The 27,378-nt window shown below is 33.0% G+C and overlaps 3 protein-coding genes across 4 annotated transcripts; all 3 read right to left on the bottom strand.

Moving 5' to 3' along the window:
- Positions 1–1,228: 1,228 nt before the first annotated feature.
- On the bottom strand, positions 1,229–2,891 carry LOC126703650 (transcription factor MYB54-like). The gene is made up of 3 exons (XM_050402679.1): positions 2,565–2,891; positions 1,859–2,269; positions 1,229–1,773 (listed from the first exon to the last, which is right to left on the bottom strand). Exons 1-3 carry the CDS (start codon positions 2,725–2,727, stop codon positions 1,556–1,558), a joined length of 792 nt encoding a protein of 263 aa, XP_050258636.1. The 5' UTR covers positions 2,728–2,891; the 3' UTR covers positions 1,229–1,555.
- A 6,820-nt stretch (positions 2,892–9,711) lies between these two features.
- On the bottom strand, positions 9,712–13,529 carry LOC126703651 (probable gamma-secretase subunit PEN-2). The gene is made up of 2 exons (XM_050402680.1): positions 13,111–13,529; positions 9,712–10,053 (listed from the first exon to the last, which is right to left on the bottom strand). The coding sequence occupies exons 1-2, from the start codon at positions 13,352–13,354 to the stop codon at positions 9,893–9,895; spliced, it is 405 nt and encodes a 134-aa protein (XP_050258637.1). The 5' UTR covers positions 13,355–13,529; the 3' UTR covers positions 9,712–9,892.
- A 1,421-nt stretch (positions 13,530–14,950) lies between these two features.
- On the bottom strand, positions 14,951–22,978 carry LOC126703649 (GDP-mannose transporter GONST1). 2 transcript variants are annotated; one of them, XM_050402678.1, is made up of 10 exons: positions 22,598–22,978; positions 21,187–21,402; positions 20,674–20,902; positions 20,354–20,493; positions 20,104–20,233; positions 19,024–19,122; positions 17,808–17,962; positions 16,257–16,373; positions 15,617–15,714; positions 14,951–15,519 (listed from the first exon to the last, which is right to left on the bottom strand). In XM_050402678.1, exons 3-10 carry the CDS (start codon positions 20,887–20,889, stop codon positions 15,461–15,463), a joined length of 1,014 nt encoding a protein of 337 aa, XP_050258635.1. In that variant the 5' UTR covers positions 20,890–20,902; positions 21,187–21,402; positions 22,598–22,978; the 3' UTR covers positions 14,951–15,460. The 2 variants fall into 2 exon arrangements, with proteins under 2 accessions (XP_050258635.1, XP_050258634.1); XM_050402677.1 differs by lacking the exon at positions 21,187–21,402 and having other exon boundaries at positions 22,598–22,976.
- Between the last annotated feature and the right edge of the window lie 4,400 nt (positions 22,979–27,378).

Below are 27,378 nucleotides of genomic sequence, written 5' to 3'. Positions count from 1 at the left end.
TGTTTATAAAGTTTAATAATTCATCAATAAGTATATTTTTGTACTTGTATACGTATAATCATATAATATGATATATATATATAAATTGAGACTTATATTTAAAAGCTTGTTTATGAAAACGTTATTATGTTTAAACTTGACTTATTTAATAGTTGAGTCTAAACCTACGCTTGGCCTTGATGCTCGTTTACTAAATAAATGAAGATAAACAAACTTTCTTGAGCTGATTCTTAAAATATATATATATATATATATATAAAATTAAAAAAAAAAAAAAAAAAAAACTTTCTTGAGTTAAGCTGAGGCTTTTTTTTTTTTTTTTTTTTTTTTTTTTTTTGCTTTAAACGAATTTTTCATTTAAAACCCTACATCAGTACATCTATCAATGATTGAAAGTGAATGATCATTTATTTGACAAAATATGTACTACAATTCTGTGATGTAATAATTGTTGCGTTGAAGCTGCATATATATTGTGGGGGCCAGTTAATCAGGAGGTACTATTAAGGTTGTACTAATTGGGTCTATGGCCCAATTCGAGAACATTAGCTAGTCCGAGGATGGCTAAATAAGGTTATAAGGGGAACGGTATAAAGAGAAAAGTAGAGATAATATGAGATAAACTCAACGAATGTCCGAGGAGAAAAGTCATCTTGGCAACAAGGGTCCGAGGTCAGTAAGAGTGTCATATCATCATAGACTTTCTTCGAAGTTACATCACAACTAAGAGTTGGACGTTGGATAAGGGGTAAGAAAGGAGAAGGGCAACAAATATCTTCAAAAAGCTGTTACCTCCGTATTAAATGCCTCCCAACTAATTCTCTGACCGCATTAATGTGGAGGTGATACCTAAACAGTGGTCAAGTAACCTTATAGCTACTAGTTGATAGTTCTGGGAGGTGTTGGATGGGACAAGAAGGAGTTCCCAGAATCTAACCTACATGTGTATGGAAGGGATGATACTAAAATTGTAGTATATAGCATGGGAAGATGTACTAAAAAAGGGATCGGAGAGGAAATCAAGCAATTTTTACGATAAGACTGTGAACTCTTGTAACTTTGTTGATCAACAAGACAATATAATATAAACTCCTCAGGCCACTTCGAGGATAGACTTTCTCATTTTACTTGTGTTTAATAGCCTTAAATTAGCAAATTTTATCGTTTTTCTTCTAGAGTAGATCTAGTTCTTTCATCCACGCTCTACAAATTTATTATTTGGGCTTCCTGGGCTAAAACTCAATCTTATATTGGGTCCAATCCAATTTCAGTCCTTACATATATCATAAACATAAAGAAATATAACATCCTTGTACATATGTTTAATTCAAGCTAAGCTTCACAAAATATGTACTGCAGTTCCGTGATATGCAATAATTGCATATCATAATATAAAACAGCCTCCTCAATATGCTTAATTCAAGCTAAGCTAGGCCCTAAATGTTGATAGATGTTCTCTTATGCATGTAATATAAAGATAAATGAGGCTGTAGTTCATAAAATTTAGACTCAAAGAACTCAGCTGATGAGAATGAGTTCGCATAACTAATTATTATTAAGAGATTCCCACGCCAAAAAAATCTATGAAGGGAACAGCCTTGTGAGTGATCGATCCATCTCCTTGATCTTGCTCAGAAGCCATTTTCAAGTTCCAAAATGCATTGGAGTTATCATCAAGTCCCTCTAAGTTGAGCATTTCTTCACTTTCATAAACCCCAGCAAAATTTGAGAATTTGAAAGATTGAGGAACAACCTCGTGGACAACAGGGATTCCTGACACAATGAAATCTGTGTTATTATTATACACAGAAGAAAAAGGGTTGTAACAATATTAAGAAAAGAGACTAATTATTCTAACCATGTGATGTCTCATTGGCACATGAAGAAATACTTGGACCTAAATGTTTCTTTCTTCCTCCACCAAAAATATCAACACTGAATGAATCTGTTGTCATCGTTGACTGGCTAAAACTTAAAGAATGTAATGAACTCATGGATGAGGTCCCTAATTTTTGAAGGTTTTGGAACTTGGAGTGACTTCGATGACCTTGGACTGAGCACCTTTCACGTTTTCTTCTTGCCATCATAATATGGTACTGATTCTTCACGGTATTATCAGTTCTACCTTTGAAATAGCGAGCTATGAAAGCCCATTTGTTTCCATAAATCCGATGAGCTGCAAGAAGCCTTTGTTCCTCTTCTGTTGTAAATGGCTCCTTGTTAATATTGGGATCAAGTTGGTTGTACCATCTCAATCTGCAACTTTTCCCTACAATACAAAGAAAAAATTAGTTTGAAAACCCCATTTCTTACAGCTTGAACAGTTACCATGAGAGGAAAATTCTGAGATCTTTAGGTATGTTTGGATTGAGGAGGATGGAGAGAGAGTAGGGCGAAGTACAGTAGAGTTAGTTGAAAATATCTTTATTTTACTCTCCTCCACTTTCCTCATTCCCTCTCAATCCAAACAAACCATTAGAAGTTAGAAGGTAAGAATTGACTAGACATAATGCTGTTATGCACTATTATTGAAAAGATGAAACATAACTCTGATACCATATTACCTGATCTTCCTTCTAGATGGTCTGCAATAAAATTCCAATTCTGGGGACCATGCTGTTCAACAAGTAGTTGGAGTTTCTCATCTTCAGCTGGCTTCCAGTGCCCTCTATTGCATCTCTTTCCACTTTCACTATCACTGCTAATACTGCTTCTAGATTTTTTCATCTTCTGTAGCCAACAATATTGGAAACCAGATTGAAAACTTTATTATGGTAACCAATTAATCACGTGACGAGAAAGTTTTTAAGATTCATAAGAGGTAGGCAAGCAGAACAAGTAGAGAGGTAAGAATATACATATAAGAAGAGATAGACCAGGTCTTGGGTTATGGATGAAAAGTCACTTTTGTTATCTGTTCACACAATAGGGCGTGCTATATTTAATTATATAATACACATTTACAACCACTGCCTGTGCTTATTGTCTGTAATGCAATTCACCCATTTTGCCCCAATTATTGCACTCTCTCTCTCTCTCTCTCTCTCTCTCTCTCTCTCTCATGCATGTTAGTAAATATGTTAGGCAAATTAATAGGAAAGCTATATATTTGCATCTGATGAGGCGAGGCAAGTCAAACCCACAAAAATGAAGTTGTATTCTTTAAGATTGTACCATTTTAGAAGTATTTTGTTCCATGCGGTTTATTAGAGTGATAGAATAAGGAAGTTCATTAATATCAGTTGGAGTGAGTGGGTAAATGTATTGCTGTCAAGAACTAATTTGAAATAAGGTTCTTTCATGTATTTGGTTTGGTAAGTTCTTATGCATCATTCCATTCATATTGTGCAGCTGTATGGAGATAGTACAGTACCTGAATTATTTCTCTTTTAATGCCAGATATAACATGATACTTATATAACAAGCAAACCTCAAACGTACTAAACTTTCTCATATGACTAAAGACCAACCCGGCGGGTTCCAGTTAGTGAAATAGAACTTAATTGTGTAAAAATCCATGCACTCATATTTTATTGATGGAAAAGACGACAGAGAATATTGTTATTATATACACATGTAGTCTTCAAATTTGTGATTTTAAGCTCCATGCTCGTCCATATGACTGTCACACATATAAATTAACTACATGGTATTTTCACGGTTTCCTACAAGAAACTATTAAATATTTCTTAGATTTTGAAAGTATAACTTGTGTGAAGAGTTTTATGACTCAATTGATATTTTATGGTGTTTTCAGTAAAATTGCCTAAGGTTCAAACCTCCTTTTATAATTATTGAATCATATACAAAAATTCTTTATATAAAAAAAAAAAAAAAAAAAGTTGCGAAATTTATTGTGTTTGTTGTATTTTTTTTTCATATTTAATTTAGACATGGATGATGGACACTAGTTATGAAAGCCATTGGGATATTAAGGTATGAAAAAAAAAAAAAAAAAAAAAAAAAAAAAAAAAAAAAAAAAAACTTCATAATTTTCTAGCACGGACTATTAAGAAAATGGCTAATATGGTTGAAACAAGGGTAAAACCTATGCCATAATATCACATGTAAAGTGGAGTTTGATTATATATGCATTTCTATATAAGACATTGATGTAATCAAGCACATGATAAGGAAAAAAAAAATTAGAGACCTAAAATACAAGTCCAAATATATATATACATTCTTTTATACATCCCCTTAAGTTGAAGACTTGTGAGAGGCGACCTTCATGAAGAGACATTAAGCGACTAAAGGAGAGACCTGTGATCATGATGTCGGCAATGTAAATAAAATGCATTTGAAGACCCTTACGAGCAACCTTGTCATGAACTAAATAAAAAAACTATATCAACTTGTTTAGTACGTGCATGAAAAATCAAATTGGCAAAGAGATAAGTAGCACCAATATTATCACATTGAAGTGTAGGAACAAGGAGCTGTAAGATATGAATTTCAAATAATATTTCAAGATATCCAAGAGAGTTTAGTAACAATATCGACAAGGGCTCTGTACTAAGATTTAGATGAGGAATGAGCAACTCTCCTTTGCTTTTGAGAGAACCAGTAGATAAGTTGTCGCCAAGATGAATAGCAATCCAGCATTGGATAGTGGATTGGCAATCATACACACCTAGCCAAATTTGCTTATGAACAAGGTTTGAAGATGAATATAAGAATGCTTTTAGATAGAAATGGCATAGCTAGCAAATGATGTGCTTAAGGTAGTGTAAAATACACAATGCTCATCAGATAGATTATGGATAGATATATTCGGTCTTGTGAAAGTAAGATATATATTGTAGACTATCAACAATTTAACAGTAAAGGGAGGGATTGGCTCAAGGTTTACCACTAATTTTGGAGAGTTTACTTGATGCTAAAATTGGAGTCCCTAAAGTCTTAAGAGTTTTTCATTCTAGCTAGATTTTACAAGAAACTCAGAGATCCTTGATAGAAAATTATTAATTCAACTTGGAAATAAGAGTTTAATTACAATTGGCCATGTTCCTAGTAACCAAAATGTCATTGACACACTCTAGAATATATATTCCTAAATTTCACCATGATGGTAAATGAATAATGGGGCATCCGATTTGGACACATAAAACCCTTAATATTGATGAAAACCTTTGCGGTAACAAACTAAGCCATGTTTTGTATCTATCAATAAGCATTTCTCTTAATAAGAAAAAACCTATTTGCAACCCACAATACTTTGAGAGGGAAATGGAGGAACCAAAATCCATAGGATCACGTAGCCAACCAAAAAAAAAAAAAAAAAAATTTGATAATTGGGAATTGGGAATTCATTCTTCAAGAAATGATTTAGTTGCAAAGATAAATAAGTAAATTTTGGGTTATGATCCATAAAGCAAACGCCAATATATAAAAGCTAAGGAAGACGCAGATTGCCATGCATGGGATGGGAATAATTAAGGCACATCATGGGTAAAGCCAAACAAAGGATAACGAATTTCACATACACGCGTGTTGGTGCTAACTGCTAAGTCCAAAAAACAAAAATTAATTAAGGCACCTAGTCTTACCCTCTTATTTTCTTGGTAAAATTTTTGGGCAAATTTCTTCCGGTCTTACAAGGCAGTTTATGGTTAGTTATTATTAATTATTAATCTATAGATTGCTTAACAGATTGAAAATTTATACTCCACCAAATCAAACTGATCTTGTACTCTCAACTAATTTTTTTTTTTTTAATAACCAGCACTAATATATACCACCGGCATCCCATAAGTCTACTAGAGAGAGGAATGTATGAAGAAGAAGAATTGGCTTGCATTTTTGACGACTACAATTATATTACATATTTATTGTTCCCTTAGCCTTCTCTATTGACTGGAGCCACGGTTTTCTGATTCTTTGCAGCTAATTTATGTGACATATAAAGATACTTTTGAGTGTGAATTTGTTTTTAGACCAGACCTCTTCCTTTTTCTCAATCTTATGATATGATATGATAGCTTTTCCTAGCTCCCATGCATCTGCTGTTACTTTTGATCAACTATAAAGTTAGAAAATAATTATAAAAAACTTAATTAAAAAAAACGAAAAACATATGTTTTAAAAGCTTACGAAAAAATTTTCCTCAAACAGGAAAAAAGAAAGTTTAGAAAAAGTCTCGGTACGTCCTATAGCTTGTGATACTTTATTAGGGCGGTAATTTGTCTATTTTGATATGTAATAGTGTACGCTAAGTTCAACAAACCCTTTAAATAGAATTAGGTCCAAATATAAAGTTGGTCATATTTGGTGGCTTTTAAATAATATATATGTATATAATATAGGAAATAGGCAAAAGCCTATTTACCCTCCTTAATTTAAAAGAGAGAGACAGAGAACTGGTGCAAATCTTCCCCTGCCGGTACTTAATTTTATGCAAAGATATGATAAAATGTCAATTTAAAAAAAGTCTGCATAATGATTGTTTTTTATAACTAGGTTAATAAAATATTTGGTTTTTAGTGTAGGTAGATATTAAATTATAGATCTTATATTCGACGATAAGATACTTTATTAATTGAATTAATTAAAACTCACTTATGCAACGTAATATTGATGTAAGGTGTACTGAAATCCAGCACTCAAGGTGACCCAAAAAGATTTTTTTTTCTTCTAATTTTCTAATAAATTTTGTTAAATTTTACAAGAGAATTCATTTATATATATATATATATATATATATATATATAATACATCAGCACGTGTATAGTTGATGTCTCAATCCCAAAAAAGGTAGGTTGACAAGGTTTTTTCCAGTTTTCAATATTATTCCCAGCTGAATTGCAGTCACTGGCCATTAGAAAAAAGTCATCATGTTATCGTTTTAAATTTTCACTTTTTTATGAAGTGAAAAGTCGACACATTTTTTCTCTTCCAAAAGGATAGTTTTAGCAAAATAATAGTTTTATAAATCGTCATCATATAATGGGTTAGAGGAATGTAAACTAAACTTTTTTCTACTTTTTTTTTGAAGCTGCAAAAAAAAAAAAAAAATCATTTTCAAAAATTTTATTTTGAAATATTACATGTCTGAATTTAGTGTTTCCTTGAAAAAAAAGAAAAAAAAAAGTTTCATACACTTTCAAGTCTCAACTTTGATTCTTCTTAATAATTTGGTTCTTCTTACCCTCTCAACTTTGACAAGACACTGAATATACCCCTTCCATCCTTATCTTTCAACTTTTCCTTTCACTTTATTAATTTTATTTTTACCCCTAATTGAGGAATGAGAGAATCAAACTCAAAGGTCTATGTTCGAAATACTAGATAATGCTATTATTAAGATATGCTTAACACCCCACTCCGCCTAAAATAAATTAAAAAAGAAAAAAAGAAGAAGCTCAACTTAGATAAGAATTTTGAACACCTTCTAGCTCATTGTGCCCATTAAACCTTGGCATATAATACTAAGCAACGTCATTTTGCCTAATCCAACTTTGACTACACCATTTTGACATTCTCACGAACTTGCGCGTGTAAAGGAACTTGCAAGATCCAAAAGAGATTAGGCAAGTTATTGGAAAAGGAAATCAAATCTTTCCTACGTTTGCCAACTTATTAAAAATTATTTGGGACGGTAAAAATGGCCAACATTGAAGACCACCAGCACCATATACAATTCGAAAATATATTTGCAAAGCGAGAATACAATTGTTTAACGAAAATGATCTAAATGTCAAAAATTTTGTAGTTCAATTACTTTACATTTTTTAATGTTTTTAATAGAAACATTCAGGATTTAAAATCCTTTGTCCATTATGACTATCAAATTATAAATAAATAAATAAAAATCCAACCTCAGCAATGATGAGCTCTTATGACTTGGAGTACTACACAATAGATTGTGAAAATATCCTATTGATTGGCTTGATAACCAATTTCTTGTATTTCCATCCTCCTGAAAATTGAAAACCAACGGTCTCAGTTACCATGTACAGTTGGCGGGTCTTTTAACTGTCCTTTTCTTAGTCATATTTGGCAACAAAGCATGTCCAATTGCACATTGTGCCATCCATGAGTGATTGGATGTATATATGTATGCCTTAATTAAATTAGTGCCAGTAGAAAATGACAGTTGAGCTACTCTTATGGTTGCTTCATTGTTTGTCAATGGTCCCATTTGTTTCTAAAATCAATAGAATAGAATTGTACGTACTTTCATAAGAATAATTCTAAGAAAATAAAAACTGCAAATCGAATAAGTTTCATGGCTTTACTTATGATGTTGATGTGATAGCATATGTGGGAGAATTTTGAAGGAGTCTGCTTCACCAACGGTAAAGTACGAAGTTCTTTTTTGCTGACCTTTTTTTTTTTTTTTTTCGGGCTGAATATATATATATATATATATATATATATATATACACATTTTTGCTGACTTGGTTGTACACACTTTCTAACTATTTGTTGAAAAATAATAATAATAATAATGTAGAATATTCTTTGCCAAATGAATTAATGAAATGAAAAGAGGTGGGCAAGCGAAAATATAAAATATAAAAAATTGGTGTCGGTAATTCTAATTTAGCTGCCAGATAGTTTAGTATATTTGAAGGGATACCTACATCACCTCTACATGAAGGCCCATTAGCAACGTACCACAGGCCCAGCATCAACCTGAGTAGAGAGAAGAGCCCAGCAGACCTCGACAATGTTTACCTCATTAAAGAAGAGGGAGCGACATATCAAATGATTACCCTAGTTTCATTCCGATGAGTCAACGATGGACTGATCAAGAAGGAGGGTCAGTTCCTACCTAAAGAGGTATTGTAAATATTTGTAATAAGTACTTTTTTATTATCAAATAATGTTCATAAGAAGCTAATTGTCATCTCCGCATTAATTGTTGTCACCTATTGACAGTCTTCATATAATAAATGCAAAATGACTGCTCTAAACAGTAGGAAAAGTTAAGCCTTAGTCCATCCTCTCAACCTAACAAAGGGGAGGAGGATTAGACTTAATCGTCCACTCTATCCCCCATTTCTAGAGAGATGCGCTTCAAAAATCCCTATAAATACCCTAAACCTTTTATGGATTGTAGTTGGACAAAAAAGAGAGACAGAAACACTTTTAGCATGTAACAAACAAAACTATTCACATGGTAGATATTGTGAATGATGGAGAAAAAGCAATGGATCCATGCGAAAGTGACAAACAACTACAATTTGCCACATAGAGAAGTAGAGTGAGCCATCCCATTGCATACTAGGGCAAGCCTTGTGCATCCAGCTTCACGTCAGTCCACTAAGCCCTGCGTAGGAAAATTTTTCTGTCATCACATAGTTCATAGTTCTATGTCACTATGTGTTTTGGTGCCAATAACACACAAGGACATGGCTTCAACGTTGAATTTTATAAATCTTTGTATACTACTTTATTTTGTTAAGAAAAAACTTAACTTTGCTTGAGGTATTGCATTCTTCCACATCATTGGTCAAATCTATTATTTAGACACCGTCTTAATTACACATTCATCTGCAAGTACACAAAATCAAAGAATTTCTGTAGTACCTAGTTCTTAATCCGCAAAATATTATTCCTAGGCCTTTTTTTTTTTTTTTTTTTGGTATAAGAATAGGATATATATTTTTATAACTGAAAAAGGCTACTACTTTCGACACTGAATATTAATTCCAAGTTGAGGTATAGAAAGGCCTCAATATCAACTTTGTCACCGGATACACAGCATTGTAAAACTCTCGGCATAGAATATATGTATATATACACAAAATCATGTGTTCAAAGAAAGTAAAAGAATTCCAGTAACACCCCCAACAATAAGGAAAAAAAAAAAAGATAATTAGAAAGAAAGAGAGAGGTAATACAAAGAGTGTTGAGAACAATGAAATTCAGAAAAGAGTGCATAAGACTAGCTCCAACCAGTCAAGTCTAATTTATCAGCAAGCTTGTATAATACAAGTTGATCCCAAACTGGCCCAAAGAGACGCTCTCCTCCAATGGCAAATGTAAAGGCCCATGATGACAGAAGAGCTGTGAATACAGCAAACCCAACTGCTGATCGCACAACATCTGCAAAACCAAACGTTTGTTAAGACAAGAAAAAATGAAAATGGAAAATTTATGGACAAATGGCTCAAACAGGAATTCATAATTCCAAACAAATAAATCCACTTGAAGAAAAGAACAGGATTTCAAAATGTAAAATATCCTTACATGACCCTGTCCCCATGATGGGAGACCATATCCATCTAATTTAAGTGTGCACCTCTCACAACACATCGTAAGCAACTCAGTTATTATATAACTGCCACCACCAAGTGATTCATTGAAAAAATTTTTTATTAGCAAGTTATGCATATAATGAATTTTAAACTTACAACCTCACCCTTTGCCCATTTTTTGTGAAAGTGCTATTTAAGCTAGAGATATGTTTTCAGCAAATAATGCATAAATTTAGATCAAAGTAGAGCAGATGCAGCAAACTTAAAGAATGAAAGTAGGGAAGAACAAACACTCAGACACAAGCATCTTGAAAAACAGAAATACCGCACACCATATCTCTTGAAGCAATAAAAATTCAACCCACAAAGATCAGGAGCACGACATTTAGACCTAGGATGACCTTTCAAATTTGAACAAAAATACAGACAAACAAAACATAGCTTCTTCTGTTCTCTTTTCCCCTTTTTAGTGAATTAGTTCATGTAAGTAATAGGAAATAATACATTATACAGGAAGCTATGACATGGCATAAAACAACCAGTGCATCACACATAATTAATGCATAATGCAAACCTCCATGTATATAATGATCACTCCTCTCTAGGTTAAATATGTGTGATTAAACCTAACAAATGAACAATGCACAATATGCCCATATGACATATGACATGCCATTGTGATTGCGGGTAAAACATTTCTTTGCTTTACAATGAGAGTGCCACAGCCAACCTCCACACAAGAGGACTCCCATTTTTTGTTTTATAGAAGGCTTTATAACATTACAGTACCAGATTGATATGTAATGAATGGGTAAATTGGATGACATCTAATACAAATTCTCAATTGAATAAACCAGAATTGAAAAGACATGTTAATCAAAGATGTGACAGAGAGTATGATGTTGGTCAGGATAGAATGGCGACAAATATACTCATGCCTGACCCCAAATAGTCTATAGAAGGTCCATAGCCAACCCCAAAATTTCTCTCTGTTTGGTGCAAATCTCCAGGGATACAATGATCACTCCTTTCTTGGTTAAATAAGCATGATTAGACCAAACAATGCATAATAAGCCCATATGACATTGGATGTGCCAACTGCAATGAAATTTGTGATTGCAGGTCAAAAGTTTCATTGGTTTACACATGCACTTGGTGGGTCTTAAATCCACAAACTCATCCTTTACCTTGCTCTTATAAGGAAAGGAAGTGTTGTTTGAGTGATGCAAACATGGAAGATTAATTTGTTAATACTTCACAAATTTGGCTATTTGAGATTTATTTTGTGGAGCCCATGTGTGTAGTCCAATTAAAGTCAAAAGTACTGAGGTTTTTAAGGTCTTGTTCTATGTGTTCTAGGTTTAACACAGTTTTTGATTAGGGTCTTTATCTAATGGGCTATGATCAAATTTGTATTTAAGGGAAAATTATATTTTTACAACCCCACAAATCAAGGGTATTTTGGTAGTTTAGTAGAGCCTAGAATTTTTTAGGAGATCCTAAATATCTCAAGTTTTATTTTGTTCGAGTCCAAGTTATCATTTATTAGTTATTACCTTATTAGGTTTTAGTTTACTAGTCAAATTAGGAGTCCTATATATAACTCAAGTTAATATACTCAAAGAATAGATGAACTTGATTCATAAAAAATTTAGTGTTTTAGCATGGAAGCACGCTGGCATATTATTCTTTTTCTCCCTTTCTCTTCTCTCTTTTCTTCTTCCCCCTGTTGTGATTTTGTCCATGGATATTTTTCATACAACCCATAACTTTCTCTGTTTTCCTTCTTCCATACAACCCCAAGTCTAGACCTTCCAGTTGTCTATCAAAACCCTAAAACCTCACATACTTCTCTATCAAATGGCCATACAAAACTCATCAAAGACTATCCAATTTTGAGCCTTAACCATTCTTTTTAAAAGTTCTAAATCCTAGATCCACAAATCCTTTGAATCCTAACCTCACCACAAGCATACTAGGACAAATTCTACAACTTCTCGTGCATCATTGAGTTAGGGCTCACTGCCAAGAATTGAGCTTTAACATCTAAAAGGAATCTCAATTTCCTTTTAAGTAAAAAAAATTGTGACACAAATTCTCTTATTTCTTAAGTGTAATAACTTACCCACCTTAATGGATAAGCATTTCATCAAAATTCCAAACACAAGAAGGTACATATTATCAGACTCAGTAGCGATAGGGTTGTTCAAGTTCCAACCAGAACTGACGTTACCCCCCCCCAACCCCTCACCTCTCTTCCCTTTTTCCTCTACTTCAGTTGCCACCTCTGCAGTCTGCCTTCCTCCAACTCTGGTCACCACCCCACACTCAATCTTATAGAGTGTAAAGCTTCCAAACTCTAAATCAGAGAGATCGGCTTTGATCTATCAAGAACAGAGAAAAAGAAAACGGGTTTCAGATCTGCTCTAAAGGTTAAACTTTTTCATTTCTTGATTCTAAGATTCTAAATGCCATGGATTTTTAATTTGTTGAGGAGGATAAAACTTGTTATGATTCATGGGTTTCGAAACTGTGTTGTAATTTGTGGGTTTTGGAACTTTTAGTTTTACATCTATTCTCAGATAATTCTTGTGGGTTTTGAAACTCTCTCTCTCTCTCTCTGTGTACACTGCTAAGTAGGGGGGCAAGATTTAACTAGCAACAAGACCATTGATCAAATATCTATATCATCTTAAACAAACCCACAGATAAAAGTAAAATGGTTCTCAATTCTCATAATCTTTATCAGAAACTAACATTCATTCCTCTATATACACACAACATAACATAAAGAAACAAACTTACTTTAATTTAAAGATTCGATTCAACCAATAACGAAAATCAAATAAGCCTAAAAAATCAACAACATTGAAAAATTGAAAGCAGAGAGAGAGAGAGAGAGTACAGGGGCGAATGTGAGGGAAGGAGCGAGAGTGGCGGAGAACAGGCCAGAAGTAGAAGCAATTGACGGCCCAAAGCCACGGCAGCATCGCGAAGCCGAACCTGTAGAACCGCCGTGCGTATTTCACCGACTCATCTTCCGATAGCCCCAGTGACCCGTCCACTGTCGGCCACACCGGCCATGATCCCGTTATCGAGTTCCCGTTTAGACTAGGGTTAGGGTTTGAGTTGTTGGTTTGGGTCTCCATCTTCTTCTCCACGAACAACCTAGCTCTCGGATTGAAGCGACGTCGTTTCTGTCTTGCAACGCCTACAGAGTGTACTTCACAGAGTCAAAGTCAAAGTTGGTGAATAACTAACCAATTTCTCTGTCTCTGTGGAGACGAGTGGGCTCAATACGGAATGGAACTCAGACAAGCTATACTGTGACGACGTCGTCTTAGGCACTGCAATAGAGTAGGAAATATGGGCCTTTTTTCCATGCTAAAGTAATGATTTTTCATTATCTTAATATTTTATAGGCATGGAAAATAAAAATGGACACTATAAAAGCATAATTTAATGGCGGGTGTGGGGGTCTCACTCAAAAAACAACGATAATTAAACATTCTCTATTCACCTATCACCACATATTCTCTTGAGAACCTACAACCACACATTTCTCTATAAAATTAAGGAAAATTATTTGGGAATAGGACCCTCTCTCTCTCTCTCTCTCAAGGACTCATCTCATTGAAGGACATTCTTTCAATGATTCTCTTCGGCCCTCTTAGGAACTATTTTTGGCTCATTTGAGTGCATTCTCTTGAGGAAACTTTTTTGTCTTTTCAAGGACTTTTTTATTTGTTTGAGGACTCTTTCTTTGCTTGTCTAACTCCCTTCTGACTTACCTGAGAACATCCTCCTGAGGACACCTTTCTCTCTTTGACCTTAGTATTCTCATGTTTTTTGCTAACCTAGCCATCAGAGCCTCCATCACTAACCCTAGGGTTGGTCATGGAGGAACTGAGTTTCTCTTTGGTATTTTAGGTTTACAAACCCAAGGTCACAACTTAACCTAAAGAAAAACCTACTATCATCTAGTGTGGCATCCCTCCTTTTTCATATAGGACTAATGTGGTACCTAACTTCAGTAGAACTTTCTTAATCAATATATTTATTGTAGAAAAGTTAACCGAACCAGATTTAAACCCACTACAGTGAAATTATAGAGACATACAAAATCAAGTTTTTGCTTTGTTTTGTTTTATGTTCTATTTTATTTTTTAAAATGAGAATAAAAAATGAAGTTATTGATCAGTGTAACTTGAAGATTTAAGATGAAAATAGATTAGAAAACCTAAAATGTCCGGTGTTGCGCCCATTTAATGCAATTACATTTATCGCAAACATTGAGCCCTGAGTCCAATCATCATAGTGCTGCAAAGATTTCACACCCGATTACCTTTCCGGTTTTGGCTGATCTAATTTTCTTTTGGGTATAAACATGCGAAAGCTTTATTAAAACAACTAGAATTAACAATTGCAGACACATCAGAACAGAGACCCTAGCTGACTGCATCAACAAAAAATGGGGGGGCCAGCAGACAAATTAGAAAAGTAGCCAAAACAAAGTTGTGCAAGGACCAACCTGCTAACACATGGGCTGCTCTAGTGTTGCGTCTCTACAATTTCTGATTCTCCAAGGAGTTTCCGGAGGCTGATGAGAAATATCATTTGATGCAATACAAGTTTTGGCTGATGAATTACATTTCTATGTTATTGGTTGTGTTACTGATAAAGAATGGCAACAAATTAATTTTGGGGCATTCAAATACGTGCGGCTCCGAATAGGAAATGTCAAGTGCCCCAACTCTCAAGTACGACTATATCAATCAATTACATTTCTTTATCAAAATGCAAGCCAAAAGCTTGTTTGCATTCACTTGTTGAAGTAAAATCCACTTTCACCATTATCTTGAGCAGCTCGTTTAATTCATTATGTAGATATGAAGGTTTCAAATACAATGTGAAAATCTATAAGATACAACAATGATACATGTGGGTAAAGATAAGAGCTACGTTTCACAATACATATCTGAAAAGGAATTAGTGATGGCATTTTCCCTCAGTAAAACAAACCCAGACACTCAATCCATTCCAATAGAAGGCTGCTCTCCTTTGTTAGAAGGAAATTCAAGAGGAAAGCACTTGTAAACGGGCCAAGATCTTCACTCCTTCTACATACTTTTCATACAACACTTCTTGACTGACTATTCGTGACAACTTCATGGCATAGTCAAGCAGTCAGATGCAGTTTACACGAGAGTGCAAAAGTTGGTTATCATGTAAAGAACCATAACTTTCACTGCCTTTTAGGTTTGAGATCTCTCACGCATTTTGGCCCTAGCAAAGAATACTCCAGCCAAAAGACCTACAGAGTGAAAAAATGTGTTGGTAATGCTAAAACTACAAATTCAAAGTTTTGTTTCTTGTTTGTGGAAGAAGTCAATGATAAGGATAGAACTTACCAAAGAATATGCTTGCGGAGTTCTCCAAGCTGGTAGGAACTTTGAAAAGGAGGATGCCAGCAACAGACAGAGGGATCTTATTTAACGAACCCACAAGGCTGCAGGACGCAGTTCAGTGATTAGAGATGTACTTAAGTGTGATTGATCACTAATATGGTCTTATCTAAGATAAGCACGATGGTTTAAGCAAAGTAAACCGATGATTAATTTTTGAGGAAAAAAAAACAGATTTGTAAAATTTTCAGTCAAACCTCATTTGACTTGATACAAATGGTTCCTAATGGCATAAGACCAGCCCAACTGAATCAGCCCCATCCAACACTGAACTTTTAAACCCATATCAACCCAATGTAAGCATTTATCATATGCCAATGGTTTGTAATTGGGTGGCCAGTTTGCACAAAGCTTCAACTCTTACCAAACATGAGCTCTATTTTATTTGAACCTTGTTCACTAAGGAGAAGTTATAAATAAATAAAAACGATAATAATAATGGCAAATAAAAGTTCTAACCCGATACTACGTTCATTCTCAAAGTTGGGGTCATCTGATTCTCAATTAGGAAAAAAAAAAGGATCCTACCCCAAAAGTAACATATTGGCTTCTTCTTTTTGGAGGTAAGTAAGTATTCTTATCTCACCTGTATGTTGTAGCCCCAGTTTGATGAAGAAACCACATAGAAGTGAAGCTGATTGCCAGTCCCAAAAATCCACTCAATGTCATTACCAGCCAGAAGGTTGGCAATCTCAAAAGTGGCCTGCCAATTCAATCCAAGATCCAAAAGATTGAAGACAATTTTGATAAAAGAAAATCAGTTTTCTTGGCATACTGTCAGAAAACTTATATCCACAGTTAAGTTATGATAACATATCGTTAAAAGAATTGTAGACATGTTATTTGCAAGTTACAATACTTGTATACAATATTAATTAATGTATTTTTTTTTATAGGTTACAATATTAATTAATGTAATCAAGTTTGATAATTAGATCCATGTTTTAGAAGACTGATATAAAAGCATACTCATCAGTACAGAAGAAAAATGATCATATAGCTAGCTGTCATTGTAAAAATGAAATAGTTTGTCCTGAGTGGGAGATCTTTTGATACAAAATCTGGAGTAGTGAAACAATCTCTATCTTGTGTAGAAAGCAGCCATTTGAATGAAATTAATAAACTCTAGCAAGAAAGATGGATGGAGATGGGACAGGGTCTCATTGGGAGTGTTAGTGAGTACGATGTAATGTGATCTGATCACAAGTAGTAAACAGGAATCGGAATAAAATTTCAATGCAATAGGATAAATTACTGGAACTCTTGCAAAATGGTTTCTCATTTAAACCAAGCATATTATACAAACAAGAAAGAGTAAAAAAAGAGGAGAAAAAGAAGAAATCTTTCACTCTCAAAAGAACCAGTGTTGAAGAAAGGAAGACATAAGGAAGAGTACATAAAAAGGGAGAAAGAACAAGGGAATGAATGACCAGGACAAGAAGGACAGATAAGCAGGGAAAACTATTATGATACTTTTGATTACCATATGCAGGATTTCTCTATTGTGGGAGAATTTTACCGGACAGTATCCATTCTATAACCAGGAATATTTCAGAATTTAGCAAATAACGGTTGGGAATGGAAAAGGAGCCAATCTTGGGTGCAAGATTTCAAATTAATCTTGCAATAGCCAGAACATACCATTGAGCTTCTAGTTAACCTTTACTAATCTCATAAAAACTAAAAATGGCCAGTCATACTATAGCATTTGAGTCCCTTTGGGATAGGCTGATAGCCATGAAGGAATTTCCTCATTTCTACTTATATCCAACAGGATCTAAACAAATTTTAGATTACATGGATGATTATATCGACCAAATGTGATAATTGTAGTAAAGAAAATTTAGCTCCATAGCCAGAATCTAGTATACAAGAGAAGAAATTGCTTCCAATAAATATGATGTATCTGCTTTAAAATGAATCATTACGTCATACAAAGTTTGTTTGAAGTTCAAAGACACTACAATATCAACTTATGCAAACACTGAACATCTATAATTATTAATAGAAAAGATAAATTCTATACATCAAAATCACAATACCAATTATTATAGCACAGATGACATGGTATATTAGCTATATACTACTATTACTAAAGAAATAATTTCCCAAAAAAAAAAAAAAAAAAAAAACTCACGTTTTGAAGAGATAATCCACCTCATTGAAAACAAAAATTAGAAGAATCCCTAAAGGCAAGGATAGGGTGTTATTGAGCAAGACCATTGAAAACTCGTTCAAGTTTCCAGATTTAGTAACCTGTTTTGCTGTATCCATGACCCTACGTAGAGTCAACTGCACAAAGAAAGATGATAATACATCAGCTACATTTTAAACTTAAACTAAAATATAACAAGTAATGTTGTGAGAGCTGGTAAACAAATGCGCACATTAACTCAACTAACTCTCTCCGTCCAATATGTTGTTCCTCTATACAATTTCCTACTTTTTAAGAAAACATCACTACTTTTTTCTATTTTGAATTTGCCTTTGTTGTTATGCGTTTTAATACTAGAAGGACTATCTGTTATTATTATCATTTTATTCTATTAAGTATTTCAAATAGACAATTATAATAGATTTTACAAAAAAAGGGAAAGAAGGACCAGCATAATGGGACAGGAGGAGTAACAAATGGGGAACCACTCTCCAATCCAAATGGAAATACAAGAACCCAGTGCACCTATGGGAGTCTTGTTGAACCAAGTGTCTAATGTTTGCACCTCAAACTTGAAGTTTTGAGTGTAACTAACAAAATTCTACAACAGTGTATGACCACTAGAAATTCCTTTATGCAACTGAGTAAATTATAATTATTGCACATATATTCACTCCATAAAAAGATGCCTACTTAAGTTATACATACACTTTCAACATATCACTATCTTTTCATAAGCTTTACGTAACTTATGGTTCATAGTACTCATTAACATCAAAGGTTTTTACCATATTGGGAATGCATCCCCCATTTTCTTAGCCACAAAAAAAGCTCATGATAGTCCTCCAAAGATTTAAAAGTTGTCTTGTAAGAGAATAGACTCAGACCAACATAAGAACAAGAATCCGCCGCCACAGGGGGGGGGGGGGGGGGAGAGGGAAGGACACTGACAACTACTCTATTTGGAAATTAGTTCCATTGACCAGAGTTTTCAACCTTGTACTGCATAGCAAGCCTAACAACAAATATTTATGCCCAACTTTCAATTTTTTACTAAGAAAAAGAGAAATCTCAATAAAAAAAATGTCAAAATGCCAAATTATGCTAAAAGACTGTAATGGATGCAAAAGAACTAAATATAAATAACATACAAAGGCCTGGCTTATGGATAATCCAGATGTTCAAATTATGCACTCACAGAATATGATGCAGTTAAGAAGCAATTAATAAGCTGCCATGTGTAGCCAACAGCATGAAAAGATAGATCAGTAATCCCTCCAGAAATTGCTGAAATGATCTGCACAAGCCACAGGTAAAGCCAATTCAAACTTATTCATTTGTAATTTCATGAAAATGTATAAAAGCAAAGTTACTGCATAAAAATCTTCATAGAAGTGCAAATCCAGTAATAAAGGCCTTGAATTCCCAATAAGTTAAAAGTGAACAAGCTTAGTTGGTACCAATTTACATCAGCCAACACAGAATTAATCAGAGTTCATCTTGATAACCATTGCGCGCATATATACATTGACACATTGGCACAAGCAATGCACCCTTTCAAACATGTGTCACCCATGTAAAGCTATTAACATGTTAACCTCAGACGAACAACCTATTCTGCAGGCCGACCAATCTTTGGTGCCCGCTATCATATTCATATTTTAATCATTCCGGTCACAATTCAGTCTACAAACTTTTAACTGCTGCATTTGATCTACTAAAGTTTGGATTAAATTGAGTCCCATCCAGATATACAAATAGTGCACGTTTTGGACTGTTATAATTGTGAGGTTAAATGATTAATATGGTAAATTTAATCATTTAACCACACAATTCTAACATGGACAAACAAATTACCCCTTTGTGGTTTGACCCGATACCAATTTAGTCTCATAAGTTTTTTTCAATTGTTAAATTTTGTCCCCTTAAGTTTTTATTAATAAAACTGATAGAGGTACTTTCGATGGAACCCTAACAATTTCATTTTAGCCCAAATTTATCCCTTGTGGTTTGGGCGGCCTATCACAATTTAGTCTATAAACTCTCAATTGTTACATTTGATCCCCTAGTTTAAATAATATATCTGAAATGAATTTAACTGTTTAAGACATGTATAAGAAACAGGGGGGAGGGGGGGGGGGGGGGAGAGAAAATGTGGGCAACATAAAATCAACAAAAATAAAATTGACGAAAAGGTTGATACACTACTAGATGCAAGCAATGAACCTAACTAGAAAAAGAACATGAAGTTCATTGTCTTATTCCGCGCTCAACATACCATTAGGAATAGAGCAGCCCAGACTCTGTTGTCATGATGCTTACTGAACAGATACATTTCACCAACAGCAGTTATCACATTGGTAACATTCTTCAGGACAGTGACCATAGCAACATTAATGTATCTCAAACTGCACAAAAGATTAATCATATTTAAGGAACAAAGTCTTGTAAAAATCATAGAATTAAAAGGTGTCCATGTTACTACAAAAACAGTATGAAGATGAGCACAAACTGGAAAAATGTCATACCTAAACATGCTTGTAATGAGCATCCCAACAAAAATAAAATTCACAGGTAACCAGACCTTAACCAATCTCCATGTTAGTGGTTCTGTTGATATCATGCCTAGAAAACTCAATGTAGACACAATCAAAACTGAAATAAAATTCTGCATCACAGAAGTATGTTTAAGTGTCATCAACTTGGTAGATACCATATCAAAAACAGCTTCCAAGTCATTTTAACGGCATTGAGTAAACCCCAACAAAATTATTATCAATTAAAAAGGAAAAAAAATAAAATCAAGAATCTCAATCTCATATAAGGAACACCAATTACATTGAATTACCTGGTACAGCATCAAGAATATACCAGCATTAAAATCATAACTGGAAAGAACAAACTTGTTAACCAATATCATGCTGCATGAGGAAATGCAATATGCAAGGCCAGACAATAAGGCTTGATTTGGTATTTTCGTCACCCTGGTACTTCGAGTTGTTTTCTCTGTGTCTTTGTCGAAACCATTTTCCAAGTCATTTTCATTATTTTCAAAAGGCTTCATCGCAATTGGTGACCTATACAAAAGTGGGAGAATATCAGTTATCGGCCAACATATGAAACTGAGTTTTATTAAATGTTCCCAGAGCAGAAGAGAATAGACAAATAAAAATAAATAAATAAATTCAAACACACAAATTAAATATGGTTTGGCTCCCAATGAATCTTACAGGCCAAACAAAGAAAAAATGAAAAAATAAATAAATAAAAAGGATTGGGAGAAAAATTATAGAATCTATCGTTTCTTCCATTGAGAAAGCATCGAGTACAATACAGTCACACTTAATTGAGCAAAGCACACCTGTTATCTGCTCTTCCTAATGGACAGGAAAACTTATTTAGCACACCCTTTGACTCATGATATTTGAGGCTTCATTCGCCCTTCGCTAAACCTTACTTATGTCTTCCTTGAGACTTCTTTCAGAAACAGGATCAGAAGAATCTAGAGAAGCTCCTAACGACACAGGTCTTGAACATCAAAACATGGACCTAGGCATCTTTGATATCCCAGTGGGAACTGTGAATCTCACAGAATCAAGGAATAGCACCAGAAAATGTAATATAACATGGTATATATTTGAAAATAGTTAAGGAGCTATGAAATGTCCATAGTCGGTCGCTGAAAATGGCAATTACATCTAATCAAGCCATTCTATATGCCATATCTTGCCACAAGTATTTTCCAACCAGTAACAACAATAATAGTATCAAAGTTAATAACTAACTTCTTCCAAATAATCCTGCAAGAGGACAAATAAATACCCACAAATCACCCAAGAAGAATGAATGCTTAAACAAGCAACAAACAGATTGGATACAGTTCTAACAAAAACACAATCAATCTCATTAGCCTCACTACTATCACCAGCCCCTATCCTGCAAATGAATAACCCCGCCCGTCTTACCAAAAAGTTATATGATTCTTTCTAATCAAACATGTGATTAAACCGGGATTTCGAACATTTATTTTTGTTATACTAAAAGATTACTAGAAATAAACACCCTTTTTTAACTATTAAAGAATGGATTACGGAAGGCTATTTACAACTTCTAATTCATGAACACTAATCTAACAGTCTGGTCATAGTTAAACATCTAATTCACAAGTTAAACATTTATGTTAGCATTAAAACGATCATATACTGCAAACAAGACTTAGATACTTCAAATATTCATCTTGACTTATTTTAGACAATCAATTTCACAACAACCACAACTCTATTGTTGCCAGCCAAAGGATGTCTGGTGAGGGAGGAGGATTGGGATGCCTACTTAAAGATTCAAAGATCTCTTTCTAATAATCCAAGTTCTCATCTACCAAACAGAGCTTTAGCATAAGCTGCCAGTTGACCGTGCCATAATATCCAGAACATACAATAAAAACCAGCAGGACAATAAATAGATAAAATGATGAAATTTTGAGAGAGAGAGAGAGAGAATTTGAGAAACAGTTTCCATCCATGTTTAAACATCAGTTATCAAGTAGGTAACAAGTACTGCAAATATTTTAAATTTGTAAACCTTAAAAAAAAGAATACCAACAACCCAAAATTTAAAAATTTTCAACAATCAGTGAGCAAAAAACAAGAAAGCAATAATTACCCATTTCATTTTCAACAAAGAACAATCTTTTTAGCCACCCAATAAGCAAAAAATTCAACAATAACCCACAGATAGAAAAAAATAATAATAATAATAAAATAAAATTTTACCTTGAACCCATTTAAGCCCAGACCTCAAAAGCTGCACATGCCTAGAGAAAACCCATCAAGGGTCACAACTCACAACAGTAATAGACCAAAAGCAGAGAAATTTGAGATATTGAGGCAGAAAAACTGAGACCCTTTTCAAGATTTGAGAGAACTTTTCAAAGAGAGAATTTAAAAAGTATTTTGGGATTTGAATTTTTTTTTTCTTTATCTTTTAATTTTTTTAAAAAAAAATTATGCTCCTATATACATTGTTTATTTTTTGGTTAAGTTCGTCAAATCAACACCTTTGGACTTCTGAGTTTTGTAATGGAAGCAATTTTCATGAAAGTGAGATGCTAAGATGCGCTGTTCTGTGGGTGCGCATTATAGCATTTGGTCAGCCCAGGTGTGCCGTGTGTGCGCTTGTTTTGCTACTTCCAGGATTCCTTTCTAAAAAAATAATAAAATCAATAACAACAATAATAAAAATAACAATAATTATTTTAAGGCAAAACTTATGTGTGTGTGTGTTTCATCTCTTTATAATATATGAATTTTATATAGCTATAAAATTCATGCTATGAAAGGGAATATGTGTGACATATATCCAATATATTCGATACCTTTCACAGCTTTTGTTGCAATAATTTACTAATAACACCCTTGATGACATAATGGCGATTATGTAGTGTGGTAATTATATTCTTATAAAATGATAAATTATTTATTTAAAAAATTACTATAAATTAAAAAAAAAATTATATTTGTATTTAAATAATTATTGTCTGAAAACATGTTATCTTTCATTCATTTCATTTATTACTATCTTTTTCTTTTCTTAAGGCATTCGTTTCATTAGTCATGCTTTCTTTAAGATAAATTATTGAATAAAAATATTCTAACTACATATATTATTAATTATATATTGTACCATCGTACACCTTGGTGTGATGGTCACTTACAAGTATAAATGTTTGTGAGGTGTGGGGGGTAAAGGTCGGAGTTCAAGTCTTCAAGAGGAGCTTCACACATATATACATTTAGATTAGGTTAGAGTAGAATTTCTATCTTGCATTAAAAAAAAAAACTATATATTGTCAAATATATATACATATATTATAATAACTTAATATTTATGAATAAAAAGATATTGAAAGATAGTCATTTGGAAGAAAGAAGATGGAAAGATTGATAAATTTGGCATATAAGTAACCATATTGTATGATTTTTTTCAAGAGTTCTTTACATATGGAGATGGTTGTTTGCAATTGTTTTATTATTATTATTATTATTATTTTAATAGAATGATTGTTTAATTTTAATGGGATAGATAATAAATTATATTATGTAACATGTGTGATAAGCATATTGAAATTCAACTAGTCAACTAAAACTTTTTGTTTATTCCAATAGAAACATTAGGGTTTAAATCTCTTCTACTTTTATTGTAACTATCAAATTATATTAAAAAAAACCAAAAACAAAAAAACAAAAAACCAAATACAAGTGGTATTCATTGGATGAATGCTATATGAGTCTCTGTCTTATTTGTTAGTAATAATGACAAATAAAACAATTCCATTTTACATAGCATTTATCATGTAAACTATTACCTTCTTCTTAAATGATGATTTATAACATTATTCATGTGTATTATTTAAATAAATCACATAATTTATTATAAAAGTCACATGACTCAAACTAGGCATGAACTATTTTTTTAATTACCACATAATTGGGTTGAAGTAAAATAACTCCAAAAAAAAAAGTGTTAAATTATTGCTTTAGTCATTCAATTATTGATAAAGGTCAATTTAGTTCCCAACTATTAAATTTATTGATTTAGTCTCTTAACTATTAATTCTATCAACTTAGTTGTAGCAAACGGAGTTGATGTTAAAAGGTTATTATAAAAAGTGTAAAATTGTTAAAATCAAGCCAATTTTAACTATTAAATCTGATAAAATTTAAATGAAGAAGGGAATTAACAATGAAAATGACCGAATTTTAGAAATTGAGAAATAAATTGACACATTTAGTTAAGGGATCACATTAAACTTTATCATGTAATTGGAGAATTAAATTAGAAATTTAACCAAAAAAAAAAACTTCAAGCCTAATGACAAATTTAGTACCACGCTAATTACGTTAATCTAGTGAAAAATCCAATTTGATATCCATGCACAACGTTCTATATGTATATTTATTCAACAACCAATGCTATATCGCAATGAAAGGGATTCTTTCTTCCCAATCTCTTTCATGTATATGTGTATTACACTATTACTTCTCTTTTCTCTTTATTTATCGTTGACATTGAATCTGAGTGAGGACACAATGTTGATAATCCTAATATAAATGTCAATAAGTATTTGGAACCATTCTTTTTTTTCTTTTTTCTTTTTTTTGGGTTAAAAGATGATTCATTAAAACAAACTAAACACGCACAGCTCCCTCAGGACAGAGCCTATTACAGTACATGCCATCCAAGTCTTTCCTAAAGATTTCTAAACGTTCACAGGCGGACTACTAAAAGCACAATAATCTAATTGCTGTTCAGCTCCCTTCCTTGCCATCATGTCTGCGCAACAATTAGCTTGCCGAAAGCAAAGACGAATCTGTATTTGGAAGCATTCATAGATTGTGCAATGCCATTCAAGTACCATATTATATTATTATATAAGCTTCCGAAAAGTCATTGGAAATTTCCTCATGAAAACCAAAAAAAAAAAAAAAAAAGTGATTGGAAAGAAAAAGTTGGCACAATTTATGTATATGGTCTGTGCTTGTTACACAGTGTTTTATTCACAATGATGTATTTCATGACTCAAAACGTGAAGCTATATAACGTATAACATGATTTTTCCTTATATATATATATATATATATATATATATATAGACACACACATGTAGAGAATTCAAAGTTTTGATTCACAAGATAAAACAACTAATATCAACTAGAACTTAATATGAGACAATACTTACGGAAAATTCATCTTACATTCTAATTAAAACTCTCTTCTTGGAAAAAAAAAAAAAAGTAAAAGAGTAATCCACTAAGAACAAAGTTTAATAAAATCAACATTATTACATATTTTAAAAATTTAACAGTTGAATTATATGTTCTTTACACTTTAATATATATCAAATTTTGTGTCAATCATATATTATTTATTATATGGTTTATAAACTTATATTTTATGTATAATTTTAAACTACAAAAATATACAATTTAAACAATTTATTGATGACATAACTATTGATCTTTAATTTTCTAGAAATTTTGCAAGCATGGAGGGTATAAGTTGAAAATGTAATCTAATAGTAGATTTGTCAAAATTCACATCCAATAGAAAGATGCTAAGTAAGGTTGTAGTCATAAGCTACAACCAATTTTGTAGCTAAATTTTATCCATCCACTAATATGGTTTAAGTTTTTCAAGTGGAGTCACAGGTTGCGTTTAAGTCTTCTATGATCCTGCAGTCTATTTTTCGTGGTCTGAAATAAAATAGTTTATCATCTTTAATCAACTGCCAACTTTACAATCACCTAAAATAAATTCCTATAATCGGAAACTCAAACCCTTAGTGCGATTGTCACTTCACAAGTATAAATGCTTATAGGGATGGAGGGTTAAGGGCCGGAGTTCAAATCTCCAAGAAGGAGCTTTCACACACATATACACTTAGATTAGGTTAGGGTAGAATTTCTATCTTGTATTGAAAAAATATTTAGTAGTATTAGTATCTCTTAAATTTTTATTTTACATTTAGACTACTAGAAATTTTATCAAATTTTGCAGATATTTTGCATAAAATTTTGGCTGAATTTTATTGTTGCCAATAAAAAGAAATTTTCATTTTGTATATGACCTAAATATTCTGGAATTGGAGGTAAATTAAGCGCCCATGAAATAACTCAAATAACTCACATGGAGCTTGTCAGAATTTCAAGATCTTGAAATTCCACCTTTCTGGCATGTGCTTGGATCTGAATCACCATACTCTTTAAAAGTATAATTAATAAACGTAAAATGGTCAGGTTCAAGGTTGTAGTCATATAAAGCACAAGTTATTCTTCCTAATTGATTGGTCTTGCAAAGTTGGGTGCTTTTGAAAACAATCTTCAGCTAGGGAGTATATATGTGACGTGACACTTCCAGGAAGCCAGAACCAAATTAAGAATAACTTGGCCAGAATCCACTAAATGTAAAGGCATGAAAATGTGGACTAATTTGGCAAGTCTCTATATTTGGTTGCTCACCAAACAAATTTTTAGTTAGTCTTCAACTAAAATATCAGAAACGCAGTCCAACAATGACTAACTAAAAAAGACGTGTGGGGTAGTGGATGGTACAAAATATCAATTTCAATACAATACTACAGGAGGTTGTGGTGGGTTAGATGTGTGACTATTCAATATAAAAATATTCTCTTTGGTTTTAGATTCTCTTTGGTTATCTTATCTGTTTCCCAATTCATTATGTCCAACATCTTTAGTAATAGTTTATTAAAACAAGAGAAATCTTTAGTTGTTTATAAAAAACAAGAGAGGAAAGGAATCAAGAGACGGTCCTGAAAGTTCATTCAAAAGCTGGCTCATAAATGCCTCTAGATTGTTTATCTTTTAATTGCATACAGGAAGAAGCTGTGATTGGTCATTGGATCCTACAAGAGGCTACTCGAACTGGATCTACCAAACTATGTTTGTTAAATAATACTGCAGGGATTGGTGGTAATGACAACTGAAAAGGGTTTGCTCTAATCTAAACCAGAAATCTGAGGAGAACAAGTGAAACC

Source organism: Quercus robur, chromosome 10, assembly GCF_932294415.1.
Source record: "Quercus robur chromosome 10, dhQueRobu3.1, whole genome shotgun sequence".
Classification (NCBI taxonomy): Eukaryota; Viridiplantae; Streptophyta; class Magnoliopsida; order Fagales; family Fagaceae; genus Quercus; species Quercus robur.
Note: the sequence above shows the minus strand (reverse complement) of the source record. Positions and strands in the feature narration are given on the sequence as shown.

What these genes read in the sequence shown, in the direction of transcription:
- LOC126703649 (XM_050402677.1), bottom strand. An exon ending in GGGCTGCTCTATTCCTAATG is followed by an intron (nt 19,123 to 20,103) that starts GTATGTTGAGCG and finishes TGGCTTGTGCAG; the next exon opens with ATCATTTCAGCAATTTCTGG. An exon ending in ACTGGGGCTACAACATACAG is followed by an intron (nt 15,715 to 16,256) that starts GTGAGATAAGAA and finishes TGCGTCCTGCAG; the next exon opens with CCTTGTGGGTTCGTTAAATA.
- LOC126703651 (XM_050402680.1), bottom strand. Translation starts at nt 13,354, where the DNA reads ATGGAGACCCAAACCAACAACTCAAACCCTAACCCTAGTCTAAACGGG. An exon ending in CTTCCCTCACATTCGCCCCT is followed by an intron (nt 10,054 to 13,110) that starts GTACTCTCTCTC and finishes TTGGTTTTGCAG; the next exon opens with ATGTTGTGCGATCAGCAGTT.
- LOC126703650 (XM_050402679.1), bottom strand. Translation starts at nt 2,727, where the DNA reads ATGAAAAAATCTAGAAGCAGTATTAGCAGTGATAGTGAAAGTGGAAAG. An exon ending in CCATCTAGAAGGAAGATCAG is followed by an intron (nt 2,270 to 2,564) that starts GTAATATGGTAT and finishes TTTGTATTGTAG; the next exon opens with GGAAAAGTTGCAGATTGAGA. An exon ending in TGCCAATGAGACATCACATG is followed by an intron (nt 1,774 to 1,858) that starts GTTAGAATAATT and finishes TCATTGTGTCAG; the next exon opens with GAATCCCTGTTGTCCACGAG.